The 15134-nt window shown below is 36.1% G+C and overlaps 1 protein-coding gene across 3 annotated transcripts in view; it reads right to left on the reverse strand.

Annotated features, from left to right (window-relative positions):
• Nucleotides 1-15134, reverse strand: part of ECPAS (Ecm29 proteasome adaptor and scaffold) — a 158156-nt gene that overhangs the window by 90839 nt on the left and 52183 nt on the right. For all 3 annotated transcript variants that reach the window (XM_027839069.1, XM_027839068.1, XM_027839066.1), the window contains 5 exons: nucleotides 14836-14954; nucleotides 13875-14024; nucleotides 8778-8946; nucleotides 4372-4511; nucleotides 197-278 (listed from right to left, as the gene is read on the reverse strand). In XM_027839069.1, coding sequence (XP_027694870.1) covers nucleotides 197-278; nucleotides 4372-4511; nucleotides 8778-8946; nucleotides 13875-14024; nucleotides 14836-14954 — 660 coding nt within the window. The remainder of the gene's footprint in view (nucleotides 1-196; nucleotides 279-4371; nucleotides 4512-8777; nucleotides 8947-13874; nucleotides 14025-14835; nucleotides 14955-15134) is intronic.

Raw genomic sequence — 15134 nt, forward strand, 5'->3', positions numbered from 1 at the left:
TATGCGTAATATCTGAAAAACTAGTTTAAATCGTCCAGGGGCAGGGTTCATAGCTTACTCACAGCACAACTGACATGCTCAATACTCTAGCATACAATAAAATCTGATCAAAACAAACATGAAGAATCAATGGAGATATAACAGTTCAAGTAAATAAAATATTTTTCGTTAAAAGAAAAAGCAAAAATGTACTCACCTCTTTTGTTTTCAGTGGTATATCCCCAAGGTATACTTTATACATCTTGTTAATGATTGCAGGGTTATTCCAGTCAATTAAGCTATGGAATGTTTCAATTCAGTCCATTAAAATTAAGATCTTTACTACTCACTTTTACATTTTATAAAACTGTAACCTCATTATTTGTTAGTAAAAACCTAAACAAAACAGGAAATTAATCTGTGGCAAAATTATAGCCCCACTGTGGATACTGTAAGCTACCTACTAAAAAGAATTTGATCACTGGAAAAATGTCCATAGCATTTACTTGTGCTTCATTCCTATCTATGTATCAACATTCTGTCAAGTTTTAAGTATTTACTCATGCTTTAGCAATACTTCACCCTTATACTTCAGTGTTCATGCACTGTCCTGGTTCAAGAAACTTCTCTTCTGCCTAGAAATCACATTTTCTGTGTTAAATAGTCTTTCTGAACAACACTTTCATTTCTGATTTAAGGTTAAGCAAAAACAGTTAGATGATGTAGATTAACTAGAAGAGTCCACACGGAATAAAAAAAAATAACCCTGTAGTTTAACCAGCCCTAACAACAGTCATACTTGATTATTTCATAGAACCAGCATGTTACAAACAATGTCACTGAAAGGACTCCACAGAGGAAGTTCACTCTACGAATAGAATCAAAGTACAATATTTTGAGGATAATCTTTTTTTTAATACTCAATTATAGATTAAGCTTTACTGTTTATAACTTCTTTGCCCTCCACAACAAAAGTACATTAACTATATTGCTCTCGAAGACACTGAAGGATCTCATATATGTAATATGTAATCATGCCATCATGGAAATACCTTAAAAGTAAATTGTAAGGAAACAAGGTTATGACACCCTAGCCCAAGGTTCCTTTTATCCTTTTCTGTGGGATGTATATTGAATTACTACTTTACTACTACAAGCTAAGGAATACAAAGCTGAGGAGAATTTCTTCCATCAAAAGCCCAAAACCTTCTTCCTCCCACTGCAGCCATTCATACCATTCACTCTCCAATTTTCCTTAAGGATCTTTCCTATTTGGGCTACAACAGTTGATTAAAACTTAATTCTCTTATCAGCTATCAATGGCACTAGGAAAACTTAGTCTTCTTCTCTCTGGTATATGAAATAGGCCTATTGCCCAGTTGTTCTTGGATTCTGTTTTCTCAAGCTACTAGAGCATCTTGTTAGCTACCATTCCTTCTTTTCAAAGGCTCTTAATTACCAATCCACATTTCCTCCAGCTTCTATTCTTTTTCTTTTGTTGAGCATTCAGCCCCTATGGTCCAGACCTCAGCCAGGCTGATGGTTTCCAGGTCCTTTCCTCCCATATACCCCAAGCCTTTATATATTTAGAATAGTATCACCCCAAATAATTTAGCCACACAACAGTTTTTGGCTTTCTATTTCCTGCATCAGATTGCCCCCTCTGCCATTTTCACTCTTTCATTTATTTTCGGTCTCTCCTTATCTAAAGGCCCCTTTTATACTGCCTACAAACATGCCCAAGTTTCCCTCCTAAAAAAACCCTCACTGGATCCTTCTATCCTCACTAACTATTGTCCCATATCTCTTCTGCCCTTTGTAGCTAAACTGCTCAAAAAGCTTGTCTATAATAGGCACCTGCACTTTCTCTCCTCTCACTGTCATATTAATCCCTTTCAATTTAGCTCCTGTTCTTATCATTCCACCAAAATGATGCTCTCTAGAATTACCAATGAACTCTTAGCTGTCAAATTCAATGGTCTTTTCTCAACCATCACTCTCCTTGACCTCTTTGCAGCATTTGAAATGTTGATCACTCTCTCCTCCTTGATACTCTCTTCTCTCTAGGTTTTCAACACACTAGTCTCTCCTGATTCTCCTCCTACCTGACAACTCCTCCTGTTTTCTTTGCTGGATCCTACTCCAGATCATACTCTCTAACTGTAGTTGTCCTTAAGACTTCTGTCCTGAGCCTTCCTCTCTTCTCTATCTGTACTATTTCACTTGGTGATCTCATCACTTCCCCCGAATTTAATCACCATCTCTATGCTGAAGATTCTCAAATCTACCTATCTTGCGTAACCTTTCTGCTGACTTCTAATCTCATATCTCCAACTGCCTTTCAGACATTTTGAACTAGAAGTCCAGAACACATCTTAAATTTAACATGGTCAAAACAGAACTCTTTATCTTTTGCCTTAAACCTTCTACCTCCCACTTCCCTATTACTGGAGAGGGCAACATCAACCTCCCAGTCCCCCAGGCTAGCAAGGTAGGAGTCATCCTTGATTCTTCACTATCTCTCACTCTCTATATCCAAGCTGTTGCTGAAGCCTATCAATTTCACCTTTGTAACATCTCTTATTAAACTCCCCCTTCAAAAGAATTGCTACCACTGTGGTACAGGCACTTACCATCTCATGCTTGGATTGTGGCAAGAGCCTATTGGTGGGTCTGCCTACCTCAAGTAACTGCCCTCTCTGGTCTATCTTTCACTCAGCTACCAAAGTGATTTTCCTAAAGTTCAGGTCTGATCGTATCACTCCCTTTCCCCCCCTCTATAAATTCTAGTGGTTCCCTATTGTCCCCAGCAACAAATACAAAATGTTCTGTTTGACACACGAAGTCATTTATAAACTAGTGACATCCTACCCTTCCATAATTCTTACATCCTGTTCCTTGACAAGTACTCTTCAATCCAATGACACTGGACTCCTGGCTGTTCCATAAACAAGATGTTCATCTCTCAGCTCTGGGCATTTTCTCTCTCTCACATACCTAGAATGCTCTCCCCTCCTCTACTCTGACTACTGATCTCCTTGGCTTCCTGAAGATGCAACTAAACTCTTACTACAGGAAGCCAACCCCAAACCCTCTTAATTCTAGTGCCTTCCTTTTGTTAATTATTTCATATTTATCCTGCATATATTTGTATAAATTTGCGTGTTTGCTCTCCTTGAGGACAAAAACTGTCTACTACCTCTCTTTGTATTCCCAGCCTTAGCACAATGCCTGCTACATACTAGGTGCTTAATAAATGGTCATTGATTGACTTGAAATACATTTACCTAAACTATAAATTGGAATCTCATGGCATAGAATACTTTAGGTTAAAGGGGAGTAGCAAGAATTTGTAGAAACTTTAGTGCTTATTGGGGTAAATTAAACTTGTTTTCCTTCCAAAAAATGTTAGAGATAATAATTATCTTCCATAATATAATTTCACATTAAAGGTAAAAATAGGTAACGTATCAAAAATTTCTCAAAGAACCTTGAGTGACAGCACATAAAACACCTAGGTCCAACAATACAGTTCAGTAAATGTAACGCTAAAATATCTTTCAATGTTAGTACATTTTCATTTTAAAAGACATTTTCATATACTCTCCCCACTTCTCCAACTTAACACCTAATATTTTAACTTCAGCTAAACTCTAGTCACTCACCTGGAGTATCTGTCGTAAATTTATTATATCACTTGTAGGTAGGGAAAGGGACCACTGCATCACAGAAATATTACTTTATGATAAAAACTTTCTGTTATTTTATTACTAAATTCCTTTTCTCCAAGTTTAAGACCTTATCTAAGACAAGATCTTATTTAAGAGAATTTTAGAGCTGGAAGAAAATTTAGAAATCAGATAATCCAAGTCCCTCGTTTTAGTGACCAGCAATGTGGGCCCAGTGAGCTTGACTAATTTAACCAAAGTCATGGAGCTAATCAAGCAATGGCTGAGTAGCACTCATTTGTGGCTTGTAAACAAAATAAATTTCTATGACATTGCATGGTCTTCTCTACTTATACCTTCTAGTTGTTAAGATTAATCTAAACATCATCCTCAGAATCTGAATTTCAAAACCAAGCAAACTAAAACATAACATGCATTTTGTTGCTCTTATTATATAGCTAATTTTACTTGGGATAAAAAAAAGAAGATATAATGCAGACACAAATTTTTAAAAATACTACACGTACATTGTATTCTCTTTTAAAAGCATTTCTAAATATTGTTTCTTTTTTGTCTGTAAGATTCGTAGAAGTCAAATACTGTACTAAAGAAAACAATATTATAATGAGCATTCAGTGCATATTTTTTAAAACTTGCTTAGTAATATTTTTTAAATCCTATATTTCTTTCACATATATAAACTATAAGATTAGTAAACTGTTACCTTTGCTTGCTCTTCAATTCTAAGTCAGCTGCAGTAGCTACACTATGGCGTGTATCACTAGAAGCAATCACTAGGTGTATAACAGCTTCGAGTTCTGGCACCTGCTCAGCCTCTATGAATTTCACTATACCCAGTTTGCACTGTTAAGAAAATGTTTAAAAAACATTAAAAAATGGGGAAGATGGAATCAGGTTTGGAAAGTGCAAAAACAATAGGATTATATAAGACAAAGACTTCATTCACATTTTTACATTTGAAGTATGCATCATCAGTTAAAAGAGTCCTCACAACTATAAGACCCCTGAACTATATGACAGGGTATATTATGAAAAACTAAATCAATGTGATTAAGTCCATATTAATCACAGCTAAAGGTTCTGAGAGGTGAAAACTTAACTTGAAATTCAAATCAGGGAAATTCAGGAGCAGGGGAAGGAAGGACAGAATTTGTAACTTAAAATTTTTTAAATGTTAAAAAATTGGGGAAAAAAAGAAATATTGTATTCATGCAGGTTTTTATAAGTTAAATCAGAATTAGAATAGTACTAACAACCTTAAACTAGATGTTGTTGAATATTTTCATTTTAGTGAGCTAATATGTATTCAATTCTATATTCTAACATAAAAAGAACATGCTACAAAACACTGCATTCTAGTCAATGCATGTGAAATTTTAATACGACATACTCAAGGGGCAATTTATAATTTTACTGGACGTAATACAAATTTCACTAGAGCTACAAAATATAGTAAGACACTTCTTGCAACTTCCGAAAAGCTTCAGTGAACTAGAAATTTATTTACAGTTACATTTACAGAGAATTTTTCCCACACTTATGCTTCTAAAATTTCTTTATTTCATCACATTCTTTTATAATTCCATCTTTTCCTATACTTTAGGGGCAGTAACCTTATTTTTTCCCCTCACTGTGACCACCATTTCCTCTATGCCTTTGTTCTTTTTCAGGTCATACGTCCTGCACTGACTACACTCTCTTCCCTTCTCTTTTTTTCCACGCTTTAGTGCCTCCACTCTCCCTCGACTATCTGTTCTATTATTGATTATGCCTCACATCAAAGTTGGATCAATCACCCCCACTGCCTGCCTCCTTTACTCCTAGTCACATACTACTGACCTAGATAAAAAAATTTAAAAAACTGTGATGATTGGATTCACTCTAAAAATGTTATATAATCTCAACTGTGCCCTTACCAAAGTCACCTTAACAAGTCACAAGTCCTTTTCCATTCTCAACCTTTTCCTGACCTTTCTACACCATTTCACACTGCTGGTCCCTCTGTGGTCCTGAATAATCTCACCTCACCATGTTTCCATGACTCTGCTGCACCCTGGTTCTCGTCTTATCTGTTCAAACCCACTCCTACTCAATCTCCTCTGCTGGTTCTCTATTCTTGTCACACCCAATAACTGAGGGTGTCTCCCAAAGATCTATCCTCAGCTCTCTCCTCTTCTCCCTCCATATTCTTTCAGCTGATGATCCCATCAATTCCCATCACTTTAGTTATCAATTCTATGCAGATGTTTCCAGATGCATTTTTCCACTACTAACATCTCTCTTAAGCTACAATCTCATATTACCAACTGCCTTTAGGACATCTTGAACTGGACCTACTACATGAATCTCATCCTCAAGTTCAACACATACAAAGCAGAACTCATTTTCTTTCCTCCCAAATTCTGCCCTCTACTGACCTCCCCTACAAGTGTGGAAGCATCACCATCCACTCAGGTTTCAGTCAGGTTTGAAACTTTGGTATCGTTCTTAACTACTCAATCTACTCACCTAAACCTTTATCAAACTTTGTCATTTCTACCTTGAACAAACAAATGAAAAAGCATTTCTTGGGTACTGTACCTGTGCCAAGCACCATGGTAAGTGTTTGGGATACAAAAAAGAAAAAGCTAGGCAGTTCCTGATCTTAAAGAGCGCATATGCTAATTGGGGGAGACAACACAAAAAATAAAGTTCAGCCACAGGGCATATGGAAAGACCCACAAGTCTTAAGGGTATGGCAAGGCCCAAAAGTCTTTAGGTTACTTAAGTGGTTAATATGACAATGCCAGAGTATTCCAGAGCACAGAAGCAAAATAAATGTTAAGGCCTAGAGCTTCTTAAGACGCAGTGGCAGGGGAGATGGTAAAGCCATCAGAAGGAATGGAGTATGTTACTTCCACCTTATTCAAACCCTTGACTGCAAGAAGTCAAGCAGCACAGACAAGAAGAGTAAGGAGTAAGTAGCTAAGGCACTCTTCCCACCCAGCAACCCAAGTGGGTTCTGGGCCAGCCCAGCCCAGGACACGGGATGACCAGGCAGCAAGTAGAGCCACTCCCACCAGTGGCAGTGGTGGTAGGGGTAGCCTTCCTGTTGCTTGAATAGCACAATGGGCTCTGGGGCAGCAAGAGCCAGGGGAGGGAAAAGCAAGATGGGCAGCACATATGCAGTGGCAGATACTCTTCCCTCTACCAAAGAGGTTATAAGACATTCTGGCATCCCTTTTTCTCCACTCACATTGCCACCTTCAGATCCTCATCACATCTCTTGCCTGGACTACTTTAATACCCATCTAACTGGTCAGCTTGTCTCAGATCTCTCCCCACTCCAATCCATCCTCCACTGGGCTGCCAAGATGATTTTTCCAATGCACAGATCTGACTACGCTCTGCTCTTCTGAACAAATGAGCTCCAATGGCCCCTTATTGTCTCCAGGATAAAATTTTAACTCCTAATTTGGCATTTAAAGCTCTTCATATCTCAGTATCTCCCTGCCTTGTATACTTTTTATACTTTGCTCTCCTCCATGCAATATACATTGAACAAGGGCCTACTTAGAGTTCCTCAAACATATCACTCATACCTCTCATCTCATGCCTCTGCAATGGCCATCCCCCATGCCTATCTGCTCTGCCTACTCACTTCTACCACTTAATTTCCCTGAATTCGTTCAAAATTCAATTCTGACACCACCTTGTGCAGGACTTTCTTAGTCCCTTCACTTGCTAATACTTTCCTCTCTCAGAATGCCTTTCCTCTACTCTATATATCTCTTGTATGTCCCTAGTTTTCATGTTGTCTCTTTCCAAAAGAATGTAAGCTACATGAAGTCAGGAACTGTGCTTTTTAGGTTCCTGTGTTTGCCACACATTGGCTGGCACACAGTGCTTTTAAAATGATAACTGATTGCTTGTTAATTTGACTTAAAATTGATACTTTCTTAACTTCTTATAGAATGGGAAACCATGTCAGATTTCACATGAAAAAAAAGTTCACTTGCATTATTAGAAGAAAACAAAGGACTTGAAGAGAAAAAGTATACACACTTAATAAGAAGCTTAGAAATGCTTTCTTTCCCTCAAATACAGAATAGAAAGTTATGATACAATACGTCTAAATGAAAAAGGAAGTTTGTAATTTGAAAGTTATCCATACAAATACATATCCATACAAATGTTACTGAGAGGAAAGGATATCCTTCAGCCAAAAAAAATTTTTTATCTTCAATATAAAGGTTTGATGCTGAAAAACTATATAAAATAAACCAAACAATTATGGCAAGCTGGCTTAAATAGTTTTTAATCCAAATTGTTTCTTCTATAGTTAAAAAAAAAAGATATGCAATGACTAGTCCAATTAATATAATGTTCTTTTTAAAGAATTATTTTTCTCTTATATTATTAAAAGAAAAGTGCCCTTCCTAACTAAAAGAGCTATGACAAGGAGAAAGATTTTTGTCAATTTAAAAATGCAATCCTTAATAAAAAGGATTATCTCCTAGCTTATTTAGATGCCACAGGAAAAGTGAGAGATGAATCTATAAATGGAAGTAATTAAAATTTAAGTGCTTTCCATTTAATCTTTTCTAAACATTTCTTTAATATCACTAGCCAGGTTTGCTCTCAATACTTAAGAATCTGGCTATTCTGCCTATTTCTTATAAATGTATTTCTCTATAAAGAAAGTTATTACATGCAATTTGTAAAAAATATTATCTAAGACATGTAATTACTTTAGCAATGATAAATATCTGTCTCCAACTGTGGCCTTTATTTCTCTCTCAATGACAAGAATAATTTGAACCCTGTTTAGATGCAGAATAAATTCTTAATGCCCACTTTAAAATTCCTAAAAAGAAGTTTACCAAAGAAAATATCCTATTACATGTTTTATAAAATGACAGAAATTATAAATGATCATGAAAAAGGGTTGTACCTAACAAGTTTTACTGGCCTAAGACTATACCCAGTTTATACTGCTGACAGATTTGACAGGGGAAAAGTCTTGATTAAGACTAAAAGGAAAAAAAAAATGCATACATTAGAGAAGACCAGGGCTATAGATATATATGTATATAAAGTTAGAAAGCCCAATGCAGAGCTACACAATACCTGCTCTAACTGTTCAGGAGTCCATGGACTGTCTCCAATGACTCGCTTTGCTGCATAAAAGCTCATTCCTGGAGGCGGCTGTGGAATCCCGGAGCCTCCAGCACCACTGGAAGAGGAGCCCTGTGCAGAGGACACATTCTGCCTACTCTGGGATTCATTCAACACATATCTACAAAGGAAATGGAATTTTAACCCTTCTGTTAGTTCAGTGGAATAAAATGTACATAAGAAATCAAAATTTCATTAAAAAGAAAAATCTAAATGACAAAATTATTTCCATAGCCCAATAAGTAGTCTATTATAACAATGCTTTTTCATCCTGTTTATGACATGTCCCTACTAATAATCTCAACTAATAATTCAGTGGAAAAAAGTCTTTTTCCATTCCTGGCCCAAACAACACAACCACAGCTGAGGAAGAAATGTTCCCTGCCATTAAGGGAGCAATTACATTTCAATCCAAATGATTCTGGCACCATGTATCCTGTCAAACTGGACTATTTTATGTTCCTGAGCACGGTCCTCTCATTTTCCCAACCTTGCACCATTGTTTATGCTCTTCTTCAAACCAGGAACGTGCTGTACGGACCGATCTCTATCAAATCCTATCCATATTTCTATTCCAGTAGAATATAAGCTCCTTAAAGACAGAGACTAACTGGTTTTTGTCTTTTCAACTTTTCAAGCATTATAAACTGTAGATGTTTAATAAATGCTGCCTGAACTTAATACTTCAAAGCTTTCAGGAAAAGATACTTTTCCTACATGAAGGCTTTCCAATTTCCCTTGCTGAGGTGGTATATCCCTTCTCTGATACCCAATATGTACTTACTGTACCTTCCTGGAGGCACTCATATTCTGATGTGTATTGTACTCAATTGTATATGGAGGAATATCAGGAAGATGTATATAATGCTCCCACTTCTTATAAAGAAAACTCCTCCAAAAAGAACTAGAAGATGCTCCAGACCAAATCCTGATGAGGAAATCCAAGGGCATAATGATGTCCCAGACTCCTATCAGTGCACCACAATGTTGTTGAGAGTACATGAATACTCTCATGCTGCTAGGCAACTAGCAGCTGTGACCTTAGCTCCAGGTCACAGATACAGAGCAGAATTAGAAGACTTGCAACCAGGGGTGGCAGTCTAGGATGGGCTATGTACTGAGCTAGCAGCAAATTTAGATACAAGTAGCAGTGATGTGGCTCAGACCCCAGGAGATTAGCAGAATCTCAGTTACAGCTCTTATTCCAGTCTGAAACTAACAGAGGAATAACCAGGACAGAAATACCAGATCAAAAGGAAGCCCATAGTTCAGTCACTTTGAACGAGCAGCAGCAGTCTACCTATTCACACTCAAACTCAGGTCAGGAACTTGCAGAGATCAGAACAAGGACGACAGTGATTAAACTTTGCTCTAGATCAGGCTACTTTGGGAACACTGAAAGCTTGCAAGTCCCCAGCTTGAGCTGTCCTTAGGAGCCTAGAATAACACAACACCCAATAACCTAAGAAAACAGCAACAGGATCAGCCCAGGTAAAATCTAAACCTTCCCTCCAGAAATATGTAGAGCCTGGACCTAACATAAAGTTCAAAATCATAAAATAGCATGGAAGACTGAAAAAAAGCAATCCCAACATAAAAACCTGTAATGTCTACAGGGATACAAAAGCCACAAACCCAGAAGAGAATGACTTGAAAACATCTACAAGGAAAGACTCAAAGTAAAATATACCATGGACAAAAATTCAATTAGAATTCCTGGAATACATGAAACGAGTTTAAAAAAAGAGTTTAAAATGTTTTTATAAATGAGAGTGCTAAAAGAAAAAAATTGTTAAAGACACTAGAGAGTTATATAAGAAAGAACTGGAAAGAGAATTAACATCTTGGTACAAAGGTACAAAACCTTCCTTAAGAAACAAACTCCCTGAAAATTTGAATGGATAGAAGACAATGACTCCTTGAGACAACAAAAAACATTAAAAACAAAATCAAAAGATGGAAAAAAAGATCGAAATTGTTAAGGTATCTCACAGCAAAAGCAACTGACTTGGACAACAGATTGAAGAGAAAAAAAAATCATTTGACTACTTGAATTCCATGAACAAAAAGAGATTTTGGATAGCATATTTCAAGAAATCTTAAAAGAACATTATCCAGAGAACCAGAGAGCAAAGTAGAAGAGAAAAAAAACGTACTGGTCACTTCCTAAAGAAATCTCAAAACGAAATCTCACAGGAAAATTATAATGAAAATCCAGAGCTTACAGATCAAAGAAAAAATATTGCATGCAGTTAGAAAGAAAATATTCCACTTCCATAAAGGAACAGAAAGCTTGAATTATGATATTCCAGAAGACAAAGGATATAGGCCTATATCCAAGAATGATTTACTCAGAAAAACTGAGTATTCTACAGAAGGAAAAAATGGACCTCTAATAAAACAGTGGACTTCCAAACATTTCTGATGAAAAGACTTTAGCTGTGTAGAAACTCTGAAGTTCAAATTCAGTAATTAAGAGAAACATAAAAAGGTTAAACATGAATGAACAATGAAAGACTAAACCAGGATGAACTTCTTATATTTTAGTATGAGATAATATATGATATATCCCCTTCTCAACTCTAATATCATCAAGAGTCATAGTGGGAGTCTAATTAGAGGCAGAAGATCTGGGAGTATGGCTTGATGATCTCAAAAGAATGGAAAGAGAGGGGAAGAGGAATATACTAGGGGAAAGGTAGGGAAAGAAAGAGACAATTCACTCACATAATTGGATTGCACAAGTAGAAGCCTATACAAATAAGGAGGAAGAAGTGGGGGTAGTAGCTAACACCTGAACCTTACTCTCAACTGAACTGATTAAAGGAGAAAAGAACATATACACAAATATGTGGGTACAGAAATGTATTTCACCCAGTAAGGAAATGAGAAGAGAAAAGGGGGAATTAGAGGAAGAGTATCCCAAGGGAGAGATCAGTCCTATGTAAAACAAATTCTAAGGATGTACAAAAATAGTTACAGTAGCTCTTTTCTTGATGATTAAGAATAAGAAACTGAGGGGGCACCCATCAATTGGGGAATGGCTGAACAAGTTATTGTATATAAATGTGATAGAATGCTGTTGCACTAAAAGAAATGATGGCATGGATTGTTTCAAAGAAACCTGGTAAGACTTATATGACCTGATACAGAGTGGAGTGAGCAGAACGAGGAGAACAAATTTTACAATCACAACAATACTATAAAGACAAACAACTCTGAAAGGCTTAGGAACTCTGATCAGTTTAATGATGAACCATATTCCAGAGAACTAATAAAGAAACATGCTACTACCTCTGACTAGAGAGGTGAAAGACTCAAGAGTACAGAATACGATATGTGTATGTGAATGCAGATATGTGTATGTATATATGAATACATACATACATGCGCACACACACCCACACCCACACCCACGTATTTTTTTTTTTTTTGGCCAATAGCTTGACTTTTACATGTTTGTTACAGGGTTTTTTTCTTTCATTCTCAATTGATGACAGTATAGGGGTGGTGAAGAGAGGCGGTTTTTGCTGACTGAAAAAAAAATAAAATATAATTTGAATAAAATTATTATGGGTCAACATATTCAAACAACTGTGGGCAACAGTTCCATCTGGTTCCACTATAGCTTATTTGTTGAACTCTTAAAGATATTCTAAGGTCTATATAGGTAGTACAGGGATCTGACATCTGTTAGCTCATGGAAGAGAGAGAGTTTTTGATATATGAGTCTAGGTGGTACCCTGCAAGGTATCTGATAGGTGCCAGTTTTCAGCCTGCAGTGATGTATTACAAATTCTGCTGTTCCTTTGCATAATCTACATTCATCACTAAAGTTAAGGCTCCTTAGAGACAATTCATCAGTAATTTCTGATGATGATAACCTGGTCTTGAATTGCCATCATAAATCCCTCTCTTTCTCCAGCCAAATTACATGATTCAATCATTTGTTCTGTTCTTTTTGGTGAACAAATTGTTGGCTGAGTCCATAGGGGCTGTTGTTTTTAGAGAAACTTTAGATTCTACTCTTGAAACTTGGCTGTTTCACACGTTCCATCTTGAGGTAATCTTTCAGTTACATTCCATAAATCCAATGATGTGTACCTATCATCAACATTTCCTTTCCTAGATCTCTTATAGTCCATTTTATCATTCTGAAAGTGCACGTTAAAACTGCATTAGATGTTGATTTAGGCATGTTCTTCCCACTGAGTTTGATTTCAGGATGAAGCATATGCCTAGACAGAAACAACCACAGTCTTCTCTTTGATAGCTTTATGCTTGATGTATTTTGCCTGCAGAAGAGCAACGTACTTTTAAGTATCAACTTCTTTCACTGGGTTAACATGACCTCTAGATTCAAGCTGGAAGTCTTGAGTCTTATACATTAAATATTTTATACCTATTGAGTCCAAATGACACTATGACATCACTGGAGAAATAGCTCACAAAATGGAGAAGCTGTTTAATGTATTTTTCAGGGTAGTCAAATAATTTGATGTCACCCATATACATAAAATTATTATAATATGAAGTTATAATCATATTATTTTACTAAATAGTTGTGAATATATTGATATTTCCAAATCTCTTAACAACTAGAATTTATATAGTCCTTTGCAGTTTTTTAAAGTACTTTCCTATCAAACTCTATGAAGAGGGTAATGTAAGAATATTATGGTGTAGGAAGGGATGGTTAAACAAAGCATTACAGTATGAGAATGGACTGGATATGGAAGTAACAGAGAAACCAAAGATGACTCATAAGTTTGTCAACCCTAGATAACAGAAAGAGCAATGATATCAACAGAAATAATGAATCATGAAACAGCAATGGTCTGAACAATATGATGAGTTCTTTTTTGGACAGGATGAGTTTGAGGCAACAGCAGAGCTGGAGTTACAGATATAAAAAATGGAACTCAAAAGTGAGAAGTCAGAGCTATCTAGATGAAGTAGTAATCCACATGGCAGGAATAGTTTGAAATTCCTTTAAAATGACATTTAAAGAAGGAACAATAAAAAATGAGATGGGAGTTTTTAACTTACCCATAAGGCATCAGAAGGACATCGAGCATGAAGTCCAAAAGCAGCTGTACAGTCTTTGGTTTCTCAGCAAGATTAAATGGAGAAGCTGCTTTAGACGGTTCAACAGGGTATTTCATGTGAAAAAGGGTTGGTATTAGAAGATGCATTAAGCTGAAAAGATAATTGTTTACTGCAATTATTTAAAAAATAACTTTGTATACTTAGTATGTAAGATATAAAGCAACAAACAGAATATTAACAAATGACCATTATGGCAGTAGGGATTCTTCTCACAAAGATACGCAGTGTTCATGCAAAACAATATATTCAACTACACTTGGTATGAGGCAACTAAAAGTATTATAAAAATTAAAAATAAAATAATCTGAAGAGGGCATTCAGGGTTATATGGTCATTTTTTAATGACTTAAATTTAAAAGTCATCCTCAGAGGATTTTAAAAAAAATTTCGGATAGACTCATGTGAGTCAGCTGTCTACTGAAAGATCTGTTGAAAGCACTATTTAACTTCATTTTCCCTTCGTAAATTTCAACAGTCACTCATCTAACTTAGATCTATAAGTGACAATGAAAAGGGAACTAATTCCCCTCATTTAAAATGTTCCCAGTATTTTATCCTTCAAAAGCACCATGTTCAGAAACAAGCTGTTTTATAAGTGACTAATAGTTTGATGAAATGCCATCCATGCCACACATATAATTTTAGCAGTTACATAAATTAAAGGCTTCAAAATACACACATCACTAAAATGCTGAATTTGCACACTTCTGATTATGTTGGCATTCAGAATTTTAGTAAACAACATTAAGAGGTAACAAAGATTACCTAATACATAGTTGTGAGACAGCTAAAAGAGGTAGGGGTTTCAAATTTTCCTAATTGAAACCAAATGTACATAGTTCTTATTTTAAATCAATGTTAGTACCTTATTATAGACAGAAGTAATAAAGAAAAACCATACCTATCCTGCTGAGGCTGAGGCTTCCCTTCCATTGCAGTAAGAAGTGTAGGAGCAAGTTCGCACTGTTTTTCCACTGGTAAGCGAGGATAGCCCATCTTAACATAAATTATAGTAAAATTCTGTAAAGGAAAGGAGAAAACCAAATATCAAAATAAATGAAATCTGAGTGAAATCAAAACACATGGTTCATAGTTTTGGCAGTAAATCTAAGTTTAAAATTTGCTGGAAACTGATAGCATCGCATCTTCCCTTCCCTAAATATTTCTGCTTCTAGACTTTAAGTCAAATATTAAATTTGA

The sequence above is a fragment of the Vombatus ursinus genome, unplaced genomic scaffold (genome assembly GCF_900497805.2).
Source record: "Vombatus ursinus unplaced genomic scaffold, bare-nosed wombat genome assembly UNPS02014832.1, whole genome shotgun sequence".
NCBI classification, from domain to species: domain Eukaryota; kingdom Metazoa; phylum Chordata; class Mammalia; order Diprotodontia; family Vombatidae; genus Vombatus; species Vombatus ursinus.